Below are 17,564 nucleotides of genomic sequence, written 5' to 3'. Positions count from 1 at the left end.
TGCCCTTCCCCTCTCCCTCCTACCTTTGGGCTTCATTTCCCTCCCTTCCCTCGGCCCTTTCCTCTCTCCCCCCCTTCCTGCCCCAGCTACTCGGAACCTGTCACCCGAGAGGGGACTCAGTGACGCTCCTGTGCGACAGTCTTTCCCAATGACGTCACCTTCGCCTTTATTTTGATTTTGAAATATCAAAGGGACAGGTGAGTTTTGCAGTTTCCAGACATAATTTGTCTAAGCAATGAGCATTTTGGCCAAAAATACACCAAGACTTTCCATCATCAGAAATAATTTTATTGTTTATTTTAAAGCAGTTCGATGTAACCGGTAGCAAAATGTTACATAGACAATAAACAGGACCGGTTCCCTTGGGGTTAAAGGACTATCATTGGCTTTGTGTTTTATTTTCATGTGCAAGTGTAAGTATTTTAAAAAGGCAACCGTTTGTTAAAAGGCTTTTATTAGCATTTTTTTCCTTTAAATAACAGAAAGGCTAATAAACTACCATTGTTATAGCAAGCTGTAGGAATTGTGTCAAATAGGAAATTTGGACCAGCGTTCATAATCAAAAATAATTATTGTAAAATTTATGAAACAGCATTTTTCGTTTTATAGGAAATATAGTCACGCCCTAACTTAAAATCCTAGTCCTGACAGCCGTCCTAATGCAAAAAGACTGAACTTGAGGTCTTCGGAGGAAAAGGGAGGCTCATAAAATCTTATATTTATTCCTAAAAGTAACCATAATGAAGGAAGGAAGTGGCAGCTCAAAGAAACATCGTACTGACTGTTGATGCGCAGATAATTTTTAAAAATTAAATCCAAATTTTTAACATCAATTTTTGCATATGATTATTTCAGTACTAAAGGCATAGAAGAGGACTTTTAGTGTTTCAAATGTCTTTGTATTCCATAAAGAGTATAATTTTGCTGCTTTGAATTTTATATAACCTTTCTAATGAAATATTCTATGTAAATATATATAAAAAAATGTTGAAGCTCAATAGTCTAGTGAAAATCACTGTGTATTTCAAAGCCAATGTTTCAATTCTTGGATTACATTTAAGTCAACAAATACATTTTAAGTCTTTCCTCTTTGTTAGCCATCCTTTTAGGGGAACGATCAGTATTTTTGCTTTTTAGTGCATCTTCTTGACCTACCATGAAGGTCAGACGTGAAGTTAGCCGAAAGCTCAGGTTCTTGATATTTCTTTTTATTTTGGTGTCTTCGGTGTAATAAATCGTGCTGTGAGCATCTCAGATTCTAAAATAAATATAGTGCCCTATGAAAAGGCAACCAAAACAAGTTAAGATGACTTAAAAATTTATATCCTCAAGCAAACTATGACTCCTACAAAAATGTCAGCCAGAGGGTTGTTTGTAATCTCTGTGTCGAGACCATGAGGCAAGTCTGATGAGCTTAATTTTATAAAAGAGCAGTTTTAAAGAATATGAGGTGACATTTAATTTTTAGGAGGAGCAACAACCTTCGGTGTCCATTGTGATTCCCCAAACAGAGCTGGGATTTTTTATTTACTTTCATAAAACCTTAACATTTTAAAAAATCGACTTCATCCAGTTTGGTCAAACAATTAAATGACCAGATTCAAAATTGTGTGTTTTCATTTAGGTTTTCAAAATCATTCCATTGACAGGAGGAATACCAATAAGCAGTATGTTAAATTTCAAAATAAACTCTACTTCTAAGAGAACAGACTTTTTAAAAATACGAGCTATTCGAACGTATCCCGACCTAGTTCGTGTCCTGCCAGCAGCGCCTTTCCCCCGAAGCCGCAGAGTTCCTTCCAGAAAGCCCCCGGTAGGGGGAGCCCGCGGGGCTCAGAGCTGGGTCTCCTCCCGAGGGTCCCCGCCCGCCGCGCTGCACAGGCTCATGTGGCGACTGGGCTGGCCGCTGGGGAGGTAGGACAGGGGGTCGGGCCGGATTAGGTAGCTGAGGAGAGAAGACAGCAAGGGACGGCGACAGTCAGCACACGAAACTCGTCCAGGGGGACACCTGAAATGACTACTTCCAGTGGATTTGTTCAGCTTTAGGTTATCTAAACACGTCTCTATTTATAACATCAGCAGAAGGACTCACTGTTTGGTTGGCCTGTAAAATTTTACAGGGTTGGTAGTAATTTTATTTTATTTTATTTTATTTTATTTTATTTTATTTTATTTTATTATTTTATTTTATTTTTTTATTTTATTTTATTTTACTTTATTATTTTACTTTACTTTACTTTACTTTACTTTACTTTACTTTATTATTTTATTTTATTTTTTATTTAATCTCATTATTTTATTTCATTTGATGTATTGGGGTAACATTGGTTAATAACACTATACAAGTTTAAAGTGTTCAATTCTATCATGTAACACCTTGTATATCGCATTGTGTGCTCACCCCCCAAAGTCTAGTCTCCTTCCGTCACTGTTTAAAAGTACTTTAAATATCGATAGCATTGTAGATCGATGAAGAAAGCTGATATGCCTTTTAACGCCATATCACCTACGATTTATTGTTCTTTGAATCAAACTAATGTTGCCCCTTCATTCAAAATGAACTTTTGAGAGTGATTTTTTTAGAAAAATGTAAAAGGCATGAGTATAATGCATTAGCCCCTAAATTTACTGATGTAGCTGTAAAAGTTCCTTCCCCCAATAGTATCACCACGAAACCTATGAGTCTAATAAATTTCTACAATGCGTTTCTACATACTACTTGCCATGGTAGGCATTTTTTCATGATATTTATCATTGCTCTAGTTACACTAAAATTTAATTATCTCGATGCCACAAATTCAGATCCTTGTAGGCGCATAATACACAGTTTTTGATTAATCAGATTACAACCTTAGACCTTTTCTTAAGTGTTTTAAACTTTTTTACTTTGGTAGGAAATCTCAAGTCTTTAGGACTAGATAGTGTGAGACATTTCAGGTTTTCCTTTGGCCTGTTCTCTTACTATTCCCCGTATTTCCTCTTATTTCCCCAAATATATTCTAACAACACAAAATTCATGCTATTTCCTTCTTTGATTCCTGTACAATCCTGCAGTGTAGTTTTTAATAGTATTACACACTGAAATACAGAAAATGCATTTGTTTATTGAGCACAAAAATTAGACAGGGGCATTTATATCACAAGAATCATAGGGGCTATAAAGGTGGGGATAACAGTCTAAAAAAATACATTGGTGGTTTCCAAAAATAAAGGCCTTGTGAGAAAGATGTAAGGTCAACTTACACGACATCATTGAGCTCCAGCCTGGTGTCCGGAGACGGGTTAATCAGGATGTAGGACAGAGTGCTCTGATGGTCGTTCATCTCATCTGGAAAATAGGCCACGCGAGTTTGTTACGCCACTTACAGAAAACCACGGGTCATGATAAAGCATCTCACCCTCAAACCACAGAGCCGGCAAGAACTCCACAGCTTTGCCCACAGTAGGACTGTGCACGGAACTGACTGTTTTCAGATGACCTCCCTGGGAGTGTCTGACGGGTCTCCCTCTCTGTTCCAATGGGCGATAAAAGTTAAGTATCTAATTCTGTCCAGAACAACCACAGTGATACTCTCCCCTCGAAGCTTTGACACTGAAGAAGTATTTCTATTAGAGAAATAGCTCGACAGGATGTCGACTTGATTGATTATGCTTTATCAGTTATAAAAAAAATCATTGTGGGTGTAGATGGCCATCCCCTAAAGGGAGACTCATGTGGGAAATTCTGTGAGAAATCATCTAGTGACATTGTGTTTAGAAAACACAACAGAAATGTATCTAGAAAGCTTGAAGGCCCTGAATATGTTTGACTTTGTCACATGCTATGTCTCAAAAGGTATCCTATTGATCCTGTTGGTTTTGCCGAACCCAAAGGACCCCATGGGGCAGAATTGAACTGATCAAGTCATTTGTTTTCCCTCAAAAACAATATACAGGGTGTCCCCACAAAATTGTATACACACTTCGAATAATTATTAACTCCAATGGGTTAAATCTGAAAAGAAAGAAACATCAACTGAGCTGTTAAGAGTGGTACATTTTGGGGGGGACGCCTTGTATATGTTTTAAAATCAAAAGCTGTGTCACTTTAATTTGGTCAGTTCAGTCTGAAGACATCGCCAGGCTTCAAGCTCAGAGAGCTGACTTTGATGGTACAGGGACACTGGGAAAGGAAACAGCCCTGGGATCTGAAGTTTTTAGCTGCCAAGGTTATGACACAATGTAAACAGAAATCCCCGTGGACACACCCTTCAGTGGCATTAATCCCCCAAGGGTAAAGTTTTTAGGCCATGAGGGTCTTTCTAAATTCCTGCTCTAGAGCCACAGCGCCCTCCTAGACACTTCAGTTGTAGGCAAGCTTGGCTCCTGAAAGAGGCACTGAATCTAAGAATGGATTTCACACCCGTTAAGACAGATCGATATATATCTGCATGCAATTAAAGCAAATTAATAAGCCCTGGTAACTTTCTGCACTGGAAAATGTATGTTATTTTTATAAAATAACGGCTCGCACTGCATTCATCGAACTAAAAACCTGTCACTTGAATAGGAAAGGCAATACTTTCAGTTATATTTCAGATGGATACACCGGTGTGCCCTGTTTTTAAAATCTATCAATGAAAATTCTTATCTTATAGGGCAGGTAACTGGAGAGTAACCCCACCATAAGTATGTCCACAAAACTGTTACAACCACAATATCATCATATTATTGGTCAAATGCAGAGATACATTTAGTTGCATGTGTCTCCAGAGCAGATGCAGAGAATTGCGTTCTGCCGTAGGAATGAGGCTGCCAGGGGAAACAGAGGCTGGCCCTGTGAAATCCGTATTTAAGATGAAAAAGCTAACAACCTTTTAGCATGACTGTGTCCCAAATATTGCACGTGACATACTTGTACTAAACAATTCTTTGCTGTTTATCTGAAATTCGTATTTAACTGGGAACCCTATATTTTTATTTGCTAAACCTGTCAATCTTACCAAGGGGGAGGCAGATGGCCCACGCTGGGGATGGAATTCCAGTGAGTATAGCAAATGGGCCTACTCCAAATAAGGTACCTTTGCAGCTCAAAGGATATTGTGCTGAGACGAGATAACCAGGATCGTCTGTCTATATGAAAAGCAGTTTGTGTGTGATTTCTGAGAAATTCTCCCCGTGTGAATTTCCATAACTACTGTACAAAGGATCATAAATTAATAGCGCCTTCTGGAGACTGAATCATGATCTCTGAAACGCAGTAGGCCTCTTGGTCGCTTGTCTACGTATAACTCAAATTCTTATCTAAACAGCAGCGTTATTGAACTCTTACATAAACAGTGAGCATTATTGAAATCGAACAGTAGCATTAGGTGGAAAACAATTTTAACAAATAACTTCTCAGTCAGCATCCACACCCCGCCTCTCTCCTTGGTTATTAACATGATTTTGTGCTCATTTTTGGTTCCAGGAGCAAGTGAAAATCTCTTGGGGACTCGGCCTGCCTCTTAAAAACGTAAACACTGCCCGAGATAACTGAGAATTTTACAGCACTGGATAGAACTAGTGTGTCAATAATGTTTTTTCCTGCTCAGGTTTTATTTATCATTCTGAAGATTTTAAGTTTTCCGTGGACTGCGGGAATTGGAGCAAACGTTTAGCTAAGGAGCTCAGGTCGGTGACTACACAGGTTGTACAGAGACCTGGGTCGTATCATGATGAGGCCCTATCACCCCGGTTTCTTTCCTCAGCCCCCCACTGCTTCTCCTCAGGGCGAGGTTCCTAGAAATTTTAAAAAGGGGCCGAGCTGAGAGCCGTTCTCTGTCCCCCATCCAGCAGTGCCGTGCTGTTGGGTTGGGAAGTCACTTCATCTCTTCGTGTCTTTTTGTTTAAAAATTAGGATGCTGGGGTCACACATCAGAACCACAGCCAACGACCTAGTTTCTGCAGCCACACGTCTGGTGTCGCCGTCTCCACCCGTGTTTCCTGCATTAGTTTGTAGTCACTTCTGAATTCTGGAGGAAAACACAGGGCAGTTTTTCTGGATCTTTAAGACCCTGTCACAGTCATTATCCCTGATGGAGGCAAAGACCCAGGTGTATCACATAAGGATTTCTACCTAAAATATAACGTAACTAGTGGGTAAAATCAATTTGCTTTGGAAAATTTGGCCCATGAACCCGAATCAAGACTCTTCCTTCCTACCAAGGAAATCCCTCCTGCGGATGTGCCCTGCTCCTGAGAAGTAATCTCTGATCTTGGTAAAATAGAAGGCACAGGATAGTGTAAATGGTTTCACTGAAATAAGTATTTCATCATTGATCTAATTACTTAATGGAACTATTCTTCTTGTGAAAATTTAAAATAAATGTACTAAGGTATTGAAAACTTTAAAAGAAATTCCAGAGTCCAATTCAACCACTGCTAGAATTTACCGAGAAACTGATTTTGCTTTGCTAACTAGCACCTGCAATGATTCAGTCAAAAAAATCATGTAGAAAACATTCTGCTGCGAGCGCTTCATTGAGATAGATGATATTAGAAAGGAGAGAAATTATGCTCTGACTGTTCTTACAAAATAGCTCACTGAGCCCCATTCCACACACATGAGTTTGACGGATCTTTTTTGGTTTTTAAATTTTTCCTGCAGAGGTATTGTGAGAGCATTTTCAAAAGAATAAAATTTGATTAGAAAAAATGAATTCTTACTTATATTTGGGTACATTTCACCAAATGATACTTTCAAAAACACATGTCCATTATGTGTTTTGTAATCAAAGGAACATTTTAAATAATAAATACAGAGGTGTCATGGAAAGAAGCTCTGAAACCAGGTGACTGCATGAAAATCCTGGCTTCCCCAGCTACACATGCTGAGACCACAGGCAGGTGGCTTCATTTCTTTTCATCTCTCTGCGCTCAGTTTCCTCACCTGTAAATGAGCTAACAGCAGGGCTATCTCATAGGTTATCGATAGAATGAAATTATGAATAATCAGTATAATTTTAAATTAATATGTAGTTCTTAGAATCAGTACCCGATTCGTATCAAGAGCTACGTCAGTGTTTCCTGTTTTTACGGTAGCAGGAAAATCAACCTGTAATTTGTAAATAATAATTGTGTGCACGCTGTGATGTGAAGGTATTGGCAGGCAAAGATAAAGAAAAAAACGTTTCGACAGGTGGCCGAGGCTGGGGTGCTTGAGTGTAGTTGTGGAACCCAGGCCCCTGAGGATGGACTGCAGGGAGCAAGGAGGCCATTCGTTGGAGACGATGCTGAAAAGCAAGCCAGGCCCCGATGCCGTAGGGCTCTGCAGGCCTCGGCCCCAAGCTCTAATCTTACTCCCTAAGGACGCAGAAACCCGGGGAAGGTTTAAGGGCAGGAGATTTGGCCTGACCTGATTTCCTATTGAATATAGCACCTTGGCTGCTCGGTGGGAGATAAACTTGGGGCCTCAAACTTGAACCCAGGAGGAGTAGGCGAGAAGCCAGGTGAGAGATGACGGTGGCTGGCAGCAATGGCAATGGAGGGGGCCGAAGGAGGGAGGGAAAGATAGAGTGAGAGAGAGAGGAAAGGAAAGAGATGGCAGAGAGAGCCAGAAACAGAGACACAGATTGTTTTAAGATGAGAGAGACCACAGCAAAGGTAAATGCTGATGGGAAAAGCAAGCAAAAAAAGAAAGAAATTGGTGCTGTGCCGGAGTGAGAGCCTATTTTCCTCCCGTCACCACAACAGATGCCTTATCAGAGAAACGCTCGCAGCTGCACAGCGCTTATGTCTCCTACAAAGTCCAGCAAAGCAAAGAATCGGCAACGCCACAACCCACGGGCGACGGCGTTTTCCCTCGTGGGTCTTTCTCGGGAGGCACTAGCTCTGTGATACAATCTTCAGAACAGAAGCCAGGTGTGTTCAGTTACAGCTTTATCCGTAAGTCAGCCATAAACTCCCTTTTGATTTAAGCATATCATTGAAGTTGTCTTAGGATAATCGTGATTGTTGTGCATCATAAATTCTGAAATCTAGGAGGTTCAGTGTGGTCTCTTTTGTCTCTTTGATTTCTGCCTTTATCATGTTCCTGTTTCCCTCTACCACCTGGAACGTCCGGCCCATACTATAGTCACTACTTTAATATCCTTGTTTCCTGGATCGGTTTCTATTGATTAATTTTTGTATTGGTACAGGTCATATTTTCTTATTTGAGGCCCTCGCAGAACAAAGTTATAAGCTTTCTTTTGTGTATTGTCTGCACACCACTGGTTTATAAATTTCCCAGTTATTTAAATGGAGAGCATAGACCATCATCAGAATCGAAGTTGCTTCGTGTTTTAATGCATTTAGGAAGCTTGTTCTTTGCTCACTGACTATACTCAACCCATAATAAAACATTGAAAGTAAAGACTTCACTCAACCAATTGACTTTTTTTCTCAATGACAAAAATATTTTATTTTATTCAAATTGGCCACATTTTCTTACACATAAGCCAACACACAACACTTGAATTTCCAGTCTTAAAAATGAAATATAGATATATTTAAGTGAAACTGAGTTAATTATGGTGGTAAATGATGTAAAAATATTGATATCATTGAAAAATTAATGTTCTGGGAAGGATACGACACAACTTCATGAAACAAAACTTTATAGTTTTAATTTAGGGAGGTATGGAAAATTCGTTGCCCAAATATTTTTATTTAGACTCAGTCATTATCAGCTCAGCATTACCCCCTTTGAAAGCTTCATTACTTTGTCTAAGAAAGCCTTTGAGGTTTTTTTAATTAACATTCTATATGCAGAATGAGAGTAACGTAAAGCAGACCCGTGTCTATTTCCTTCTGTCTCTAACTGCCTCCTAGTGAGAATAAATTAGTTTGGGAAATATAAAAAAATAAAATCATCTATTTCCTGGGAATTTATATTGGGAATATATTGATTTTCATACCCATATTACTGTACTCATTTATACAGGGAAAAGTTAACCTAGTTCAGTAGAAATTTGGGGTTGATTTCTTTTAAAAAAAATAGTTGACAAGGTGATTAGAGTGATAGCAGATATTTCCCGTTATCCCTTCTAGGTACTAATGTTGCAAAACATTCAGAAGAAGTGTCCCGCTACAGTGCCTTTTCCTTTTGTGATAAATTTGTGAGCAACTTGGTGCTAGAAAAAGGTACTTGACTTATTGACTAGGATTTGGGAAAAGTTTTTTCCTGAAAACTTACACGTAAATGATCGAGGGTTTAGCATTACTATTATCGTTACCACCACCGCCGCCACATTGCAGGCGTGGGTGGCAAATTGACCTTTTATAAAATGTGTTTATTTCCCATAACAAAGAGAATGAATAAGAATAAAGTCACCATGTTAGCTAAAAAAAAAAACCAAAAAACAAAATTAACCCATCCATGATTTCAGGCAAATTGGAAACTGACTTCAGGAAGAAACTAGGCTTTCTGCTGGATGGAAACAAGCCGGCGTCTAACCTCTTTCTCACTTGAAAGGGGGTCCTCCCTGTTTTCTTGCTTGGCATTTCTTCTTTTACTAACAGGATGACACTCACAGCAGCCCATGGCACATGAGATCTGCACAGTAGTATGCGGTACATTTTAAGAAGATCTTGGCGTTATTTCAGCCGTGCCGAATGGTCTGTACCGCGGTCACAGGCCAACCCGCGGCCTCACGCTGCCTGAGACGAGGCTGCAGTGTTTGAGGTCAGGCCCCGTTTGACTTTTAAATTAAAGCTCTTGAAGGCATTTTGTTTCTGGACAACAAGAACCTAAACAAATCTTGTAGGAACATTTGTTCTATATGCGGCTGGTACTTTTCCTTACTTGCCAAAGCCTCAAATTCATTTTGCTCCAGGCCATAGACTAAGATGTGGGGGGTGTGTGTGTGTGTGAGACAGACGCTGGATCCAGACAGAACTGGCCCTAAATCTCAGCCACGCTGTTAACAAGATAATTAATACGTTATTTCTGACTTAGTTTCCTTATGTCTAAAATGGAAGGGTTTCTGCGGAAATTAAAATGAAGATAATTCACATAATGTATTCATCCCAGTGCCTAGGGAACTAAGCAGCTACTTAAAAAATATAGCATTATGGTCTGACCATCATTATCATTTTCTGGAAGAGATTAGCTACGTGTCCCTAGTCCCTTCCAATCGACCCCTGAACCAAAACTGTGATTCCCGACCTAGCAAAGGAGAGCCCGGCTACCGCGACTAAGGCCAGAAAGCACACGTCCACAGCACACGACATGCCGAGCGAGCATACCATATCCCGCTGTAGACAGACCCAAGTGTCTCATTCTATTTTTCACAAGTTCAGCAAGCTCTTGTCGCTCTGACCTCCTGTAGAGGTTCAGTCGCTGCTGCGTTATTTTCTCAGCTGTTTTACCAGAGTGTCTGGGACCTTTCCTGCTCAGCCGGCGGGCCCACTGCATGCTCTTTCTCCTCAGCAGGGGGGGGTCCGGCTGCTCGCTGGCCGTCGAGTTGCGGTGGTTGGCCCGCTGGGGAGCCTGCTCCTTGCAGTCTTTGCTGCCTTCCCACTCTTCCACACTGATTGATATTTGAGACTTGAAAGGAAAGGGAGATTGAGAATTAGATATTTTAGGTACAGCTTCATCCTGGGCTTCTGTTAATATTTTTGTCAGTGTCGTGGGATAGTTATGTATCTCATGAGTTCTCACAGAAAGAGCAAAACCATAATCATTGGTGTTGATTTCCCATTACTGAAAGCACTGCTAGAGAATATGTTCTCTTGAAATTATATATCAACCAAATAAAAATATCTTTGCATTCTCCAATAGAAGTTTTTATGAAAGGATTTAATTTTTACATATCAGAGTTATTTTATCAAATGACTATTAACATGCAGCTGTTGGAAACCACAGACAAAAACCCTACTAGGTGTTTTATAACTTTATTCAAATAAAGTCCATGTAATGGATTCTTCTAAATCGACTCCCTATATTTCATATGAAATTTAAATAAAGATGATGAAACTTTTATTTTTGGAATTAACATTTTGAAGATTTTTAAGTTTTTGCTCTTTCTAAAGATGGAACTGGAATGTACTTTATAAAATGTGATTTTTTTAAAATTCCCTCCTTCGACCCAGAAGAAAACAGAAAAGCAGTTTTAAATTGTAAATTCATGCATTAATTATTCACCTCGTCAAATGTTTTCTGATTAAAATACTAAAACAGGTTTCAGGAAGTGATCGAAGCATCACAAGTGAAAATAGGTTGTAAATATTAACATTTCACCAATGTAGTCTAGAATCACAAATAAAACTTAACCCGGGCGCTTGTCCAAAGGAGGGAAGAGCAGTGAACAAACTCATAAAGTCAACTTGATGGGCTCTCAGGACGAAACCTGAGGTTTAAGTGGGACGCTCTGCTGGGAGGACCGGCCCTTAATCAATACGATCTTCCCGCTTTAACATTGTCGCTTTTCACACCAGGGAGTCTTGGGAATGGAACGCCCATCAAAGTGGAAAGTCTTGCTTTCCAAGGGCACCTGCGTGCAAACCAGCTTCCCGGCGACACTGAGGACACCTGCAGTGGCAGCCACCTGCGCGCTGGCTCCCCTCCCACCGATGCAGTTTCAGCGGCAGCTGCAACATGCCTGTGTTGCTGGCTCTCAGAACAATAGAATTTAAATGACCAACATAAGTAAGGGCAGGGAGGAGGTCCAGTAAAATCCTTGAAAAGTGAATATAAATGATGGAGGCTCGGTCAATGCCTTACCTGCAAGACCTCGTGGCAGACAGGCTAGGGAATTATCTCACACTCAAATTCCAATAAAAATATATATATTCATCTACCTTCTATTTGAAAACAGCACAGTATCTGAGTGATATAAAAAATGAGTTACTGAACCTTCCTCTCTTATGATAAGAGAACATTTCATTGAAATGTTCTTAGGAGCCTTATTGTAGCCATCAGAATTTAAGCTGGACGTACTGAAGTTTTACTGCCATGGTTTTGCAGCCGTGGATACCAGCCCAAGTCATAACTTCCTCTAGTCTCACCTGCTCGATACTCTCCTGGAAATTCTCCTTTTTGGGAGCCAAGTACAGGAACCCCTGAGTAATATCTACCGTCGGGATAGAATGTCAGTGTTTGTTCATTAGTTTCAGGTTATCTGAACTTTGCAGCAAAAATGAAAACATGTTCACTCGTAGCTAGCTGGGCGCCTAGCTGGCAGAGCTTTGCTCACCACAATCTCAAATTTATTTGCTGGGGTCTTTCTCATTGTAAGTCTCTGCAATAGTTTGATTTCCTACAAATATGTGGAAATAGTAATCTGGCCAGATCAAATACTCCAAATATTATGTTCGTATAATGTCACTTATAATTCAAGTCATGAAACCATAAGCTAGGAGAGATTTGCTTTTCTTCTGATTAGGGGTGGCTGCATCCATCAGGATAAATGTGAACTCTTGGGGTGTATTTTTTAATTTCAGAGAGAAGAGGGGCGATAGAGAAACATCGATGCAAGGGAAACACTGGCTGCCTCCTGCACGCCCCTGACTGGGGATCAAGCTTGCAACCCGGGCATGTGCCCTGACCAGGAATCGCACCCTGACCTCCGGGTTCATGGGTCAGTGCTCAACTGCTGAGCCACACAGGCCAGGCTGAACGCTGGGGTATTTTGATAGTTCCAAACCTCAGACGTAGCGAGCTTCTGAGACTCTGTCCTGTAGATGCCAATGGGAACGTCTCCACTGGACGAGCACAGCTTCTGATAGAGGCGGGCATACGTTCTGATCCATAAGTCATCCTCGGTGATTTTTATCTAGAACACACAGGAATTACCAGCTTCTTAAGAAGTAAAAACCCAGTGGTTATTTTTTTCGCTTCTTAAAGGTAGAAATTGTTGATATTTTGAAATCTCAATGTGCCATTTCATAACGTGCTTATCTGTTAAACTTATTTAATGCACCCCACTCAGCCTTATCCCCGGGGTTCACCTGTCCCTAAGAAACCAGATATTCAAATTTGTGGCCATATGGCATTGGGTTAGTTCAATATCAAGAGACAGGGGTCACTGGTCATTGACTGGGAGTTGTTGGAAAACCCATGGAGACTGTTTCAAATGGTGTAATAACTAGAGGTTGCTACCGGAGTTTAGTGAACAGGGTCTGCTGATGCTAAAAATCTACAAGTGCAGAGGACAGGCCAGCACAAGAAAAGAATCGTCCACCCAAAGTTCCACTGACGCTGTGCTGAGAAAGATGTTGGCAGGATGAGCACAGGGCCGCAGACAGGAGGCACACGTGCTAGTCCCTCTTTGCTAATCCTAAATTTCAGTTTGTTGGCAAGTCACTTCATTAAACACATCTAGACATAATACACCCTTTTACAAACAATTACAAATCAATTGAACTGCATGATGCCTGTTCGTCCACAGTAGGGTGTCCTGTGTCAGAAACTGTCTCAAATGGCCAACTGGGGGAAAACACCTGCTCTGAATTCTGTACAGAGTGGCTATTTATCATGATTATTAATTTAAAATAGAAGAGTAAGCCTAAGTACATTACAGATGGATTTCAGACCATTTATCAGAATAATCTTTTATTCCAAAAATGATTAACTTACAGAACAAAGGAAGCCTGAGCCTGGGATAGTGTCCAATCCCAGCAGAAGTCTGGTGATAGAAATCATATAATCCTTTACAAACGACTGCAATGCAAACAAAATTATGAAAAGTGTAGAATATCCATGAGTGTGAACATTATATTACTACTAAGAGGGTGTTTCTTGTAACACATCATTAAGCCTCCATAAAACAGGAAATAAAAATCTGTCTTGTGAGTGTCCTACATACACATGTCCAGTTAAGCTGCCCATGAGGAAATATGTAGATAATTATCCTCTGGAATATCTTGATAGGCTTAAATTTTTTACATGCTGTTAGACATAAAAACATTTTTAGGATTTAATAACAAAAATGAATTGATATAAAATAGATTTTATTTTTAGTCTAGTAATATGTAGCAACATGCAACATGTATTAAAATACCACAGTAAACATTGTAGGACCCTCGTGCTAAAGAATGCCTAAAAATTATTTCAGAGGTTATTCTGAAAAATAATCTTTTTCTTATAAAATATTTCATTAAACTTTATGTCATTAAATACATGAAATAAAATATTGAATTACTGCCCAGCCAGCATGGTTCAGTGGTTGAGCATCGACCTGTGAACCAGGAGGTCACAGTTCCATTCCCGGTCAGAGCACATGATCCCCAGTAGGGGGCGTGTGGGAGGCAGTCGATCAATGACTCTCATCATTGATGTTTCTCTCTCTCCCTCTCCCTTCCTCTCTCTGAAATCATTAAAAACATATTTAAAAATATATGTTGAATTACTTACAGAGCCAATTTCAAGTTAACAGCTCCATGAGAAACACTAGGTACATTATTTATTTAATAAACTCCAAGTGAAGTAGAAAATGAACATTCTGGAGAGGAAAGAAGCGCAGTCGCATACCTGGTAGAGAAGCGTATCCAGCATGCTGATGCTGAACACTCTCCCGGCAGCAAAAGGCAGGCGGAACATGAAGGCCAGGTTAGAGCCACGCTCTCGCTCCTTCTGTCCGGAGATGTGAGACAGAAACGCCTGTGAGTGGGCCATAGTTTACATTTTTCTGCCTCGTTAAGTCTTCCTGACAATACTCGAAGGACGTATTTTTGCTTAGCTAGGCACGTGTCCTTACGTCATGAATAATTATATTTTGAATAAAGACCCAAGTAATTGGCTCATCGTCAGTGCCTGGTAAATATTTACTGGCTTGAGTTTAAACCCAGGTTATATAAAAATTTGCCGTGTTGCTTTTACATAGTGAATATATTTTTTAAAATAACAACTTTTGTAGTCTCGCCTGTTTCTCCCACTTTCATCATTTTGCTCTACCGTTCGCTACGAAGTGATACATGGTTTACAGACATGACTGTTTGATTTCTGACACCAATTCTCCATCATAAACCGGGTGACCTCAATTCAATTCAATTCAATTCAATTCAATTCCATTCCACTCAATTCAATTCAATTCAGTTCAATTCTGACACTAAGTGCCCAGAGTTGAGACAGTCCCAGGAGATTGCTCCTGTGTCTCTTGCCTTCTCCAAGCCAACTGCTCTCCCCTGGGGCTTCCCACACACCCACCAGGCTCACTGAACTCGTGAAAGTGCCCCAGTTAATAACGGTCACTGGATTGTGAAGAGCGCAGTAGCCAGCAGATGCAAAGTTGCATCTGGGCTCGTCTGGGAGGGCCCCGGGCACAGGAGCTTCTGCGCGACTTTCTCCTCTTATGTCAGCACGTTTGCCGAGCAGGACAATCTCCAATCCTCGCTCTTCTGAGCTTTTATCAAAGTCTCACCACGTAGGCGTAATTAATGAAATCATTAGCCACGGGGTTGCGCTCAGTCTCCAGCCCCGCTCCCCCCCTAGAGCTGGGCGTGGGGCGAGGGGCTGAACGTTTCAATCTCCCAATGGGGGGGGGGGTGTTTCTGGCAACCAGCCTTGGGGCTCAGCTCTCTCAGGCCCCCTCCAGGACCTGCCTGGTGAGCATCGAATCAGTCGTGATTAGAAAGGTCTGAATAACAGAGGACACTCCCGTCGCTCAGCAAATTCAAAGGTGTGGGGGTTTTTTTGTTGGTTTGTTTTTGAAGCTCTGTGCCAGGAACTGGGGACAAAGACCTGATCTACTTCTTTGTGATTGTAGCGCCCTGTCCGTCTCGCGTGCTGTTCCCCTTCCATCGCGCGTGGCTGCCCTGTGGTTGCTGCAGTGGAGCCGTAGCACCGGGGGCGGGATGGTTCAAGGGATCGAAAGGGAGGTGCCCTCGAGCCGGCTGCGCCACGAGCACCCGCAAAAGGCGACTTTATGAAACGCACCGAGACGAGCGAGATGAAATACGTCGAGAGGGAAATGAGATGGGAATTCCTGTGGGTTTTTTTCCTGCCTATTCTGTTCCTCTTCTCCGTGTCAGTACCACTCGTCCCGGTTTCCCTCCCTGCTTAGTTTTGCTAACCAAGCGTCCACAACGCCCCACGAGCAGGGACCGAGCACGGGGCAGATTATTGGGAAAACACTGGCGGTGACTGGAATATCCCTGAGATGAAGGGAAACGTCATACAAGGCAACCCAGCCACAAAAAATAGCCACCACCGCAGGACAGTTCACAACGAGGGCCGTGCGAGCAAAGCGGGATGGCCAGGAAATGTTTTGGTGGGCTTGACAAATTTCAAGAAAATGGTGTAAAGATACTGCATTTTGAGAACTAATATAAACGGAGCCATGCCAGGGGAACTGCCTTGCTTTTCTTTCTCCTCCGACTTTCAGGATGTTTGAAACTGGGCAAAATAACCTTTGGGCTCATGGAAAAGCAACACTGTATGTGTAACAGCTGTGGGCCAAGGTAACAAGAGACAAGTAACAAGGTAACGAGGGGTCAGGACTCCAGGGCTGGGTTACAGACGCTCTTTAGAATTAGCAACGCCACCTGCCGTCTCTGCACCTAGAGCAGCGCCCTCCTCTGCTCCCGTCATTGTTCCCCCCCTTTCTCAGAGCTCCCCCGTTTCCTCACCCCCTGACGGCAACGCCATTTGCCATTTACCCCGTTTCTGCCCCAATCGGGGCTCCCCGAGCAGCTACTCTTCTGGGTCTCGAGAAACACCTGCGGCCGCTCCCTCTGGCCTTCGGCTTTTAGGTTCACGCCGATGACCGCGTTCGCCTGTGGGCGCAGAGCCCACGTGCCCAAGCCTGTAACCCTCCTGTGCCATGTTACGGGAGGCTTCTGTCCTGAATGTTAATGGCTTCAAGCTTCCTTTCTTCGCCGATGACCTTGCAGAGTTTCTTACCTGTGGGACACTCGGCTTCTTTACTCAGAACCGTGCCTAACGATTAACTAGTGGTGAAGGGGCAGAGGCCTGGCTCTGCTGACCTGATGCAAGTGACCAGCTTTGAACTTCACCGACAGGTTGCAGAATGACCTTACTTAACACTCTGTCTCCCAGGAACTAGGGCAGGGTCTGGCACATAGGCAGTCAAAATAAAATTCAGTGAGAGAAAGAATTAAGCAAAAAAAAATGGGGGGGGCTAAGGCATCATTGTCTTATTTCTTATATTGCCACGAACAGTGAAGATGGCATAGATCTAACACATTTCCACATGTGTAAGACTGAATCTTTAGTTTTTTTCTCTTATGCCAAATTCTCACAGTAGACTGGCATTGATTGAATGCCAAATCCAAGCCATTTTCTCCGACACTCAGCCAGGACACAGCAGAAGCCATGCCTTTCGGTCCACATCACGTGGCTTTGTAAACTCAGTGTCGCCATTAGCAGTATCCCGGTCCCTTCCCAAACCTAACCAAGTCCCCTCTTTGAAAGACCCTTGTTAAACAGAATTTCCAGTTCTCCGAGGCTCAGCTGAGGTGACGGTCCCCCTCACCTAGGTGAGCAGCAGACTTGGCTTGGCTCAGACTGTGTTGGTGACATTTAGAAAGTTAACTTTCGCCAAAGCCTATGACTTTTCTAAGACCTTAAGGATTGTGGAAAACTGCAAAGCCCTATATAAATA

At 41.8% G+C, this 17,564-nt stretch overlaps 1 protein-coding gene across 2 annotated transcripts in view; it reads right to left on the bottom strand.

Annotated features, from left to right (window-relative positions):
* Positions 1-269: 269 nt before the first annotated feature.
* KCNT2 (potassium sodium-activated channel subfamily T member 2) overlaps positions 270-17,564 on the bottom strand; it is a 103,930-nt gene continuing 86,635 nt past the window's right edge. For both annotated transcript variants that reach the window (XM_081123744.1, XM_081123745.1), the window contains 6 exons: positions 14,474-14,575; positions 13,580-13,663; positions 12,648-12,776; positions 10,249-10,549; positions 3,244-3,328; positions 270-1,945 (listed from right to left, as the gene is read on the bottom strand). In XM_081123744.1, coding sequence (XP_080979870.1) covers positions 1,834-1,945; positions 3,244-3,328; positions 10,249-10,549; positions 12,648-12,776; positions 13,580-13,663; positions 14,474-14,575 — 813 coding nt within the window. In that variant the 3' untranslated portion in view covers positions 270-1,833. The remainder of the gene's footprint in view (positions 1,946-3,243; positions 3,329-10,248; positions 10,550-12,647; positions 12,777-13,579; positions 13,664-14,473; positions 14,576-17,564) is intronic.

Source organism: Miniopterus schreibersii (genome assembly GCF_964146895.1).
Source record: "Miniopterus schreibersii genome assembly, chromosome: 21".
NCBI lineage: Eukaryota > Metazoa > Chordata > Mammalia > Chiroptera > Miniopteridae > Miniopterus > Miniopterus schreibersii.
The sequence above is the reverse complement of the archived record's forward strand: the minus strand, read 5'-3'. Positions and strand labels throughout refer to the sequence as shown.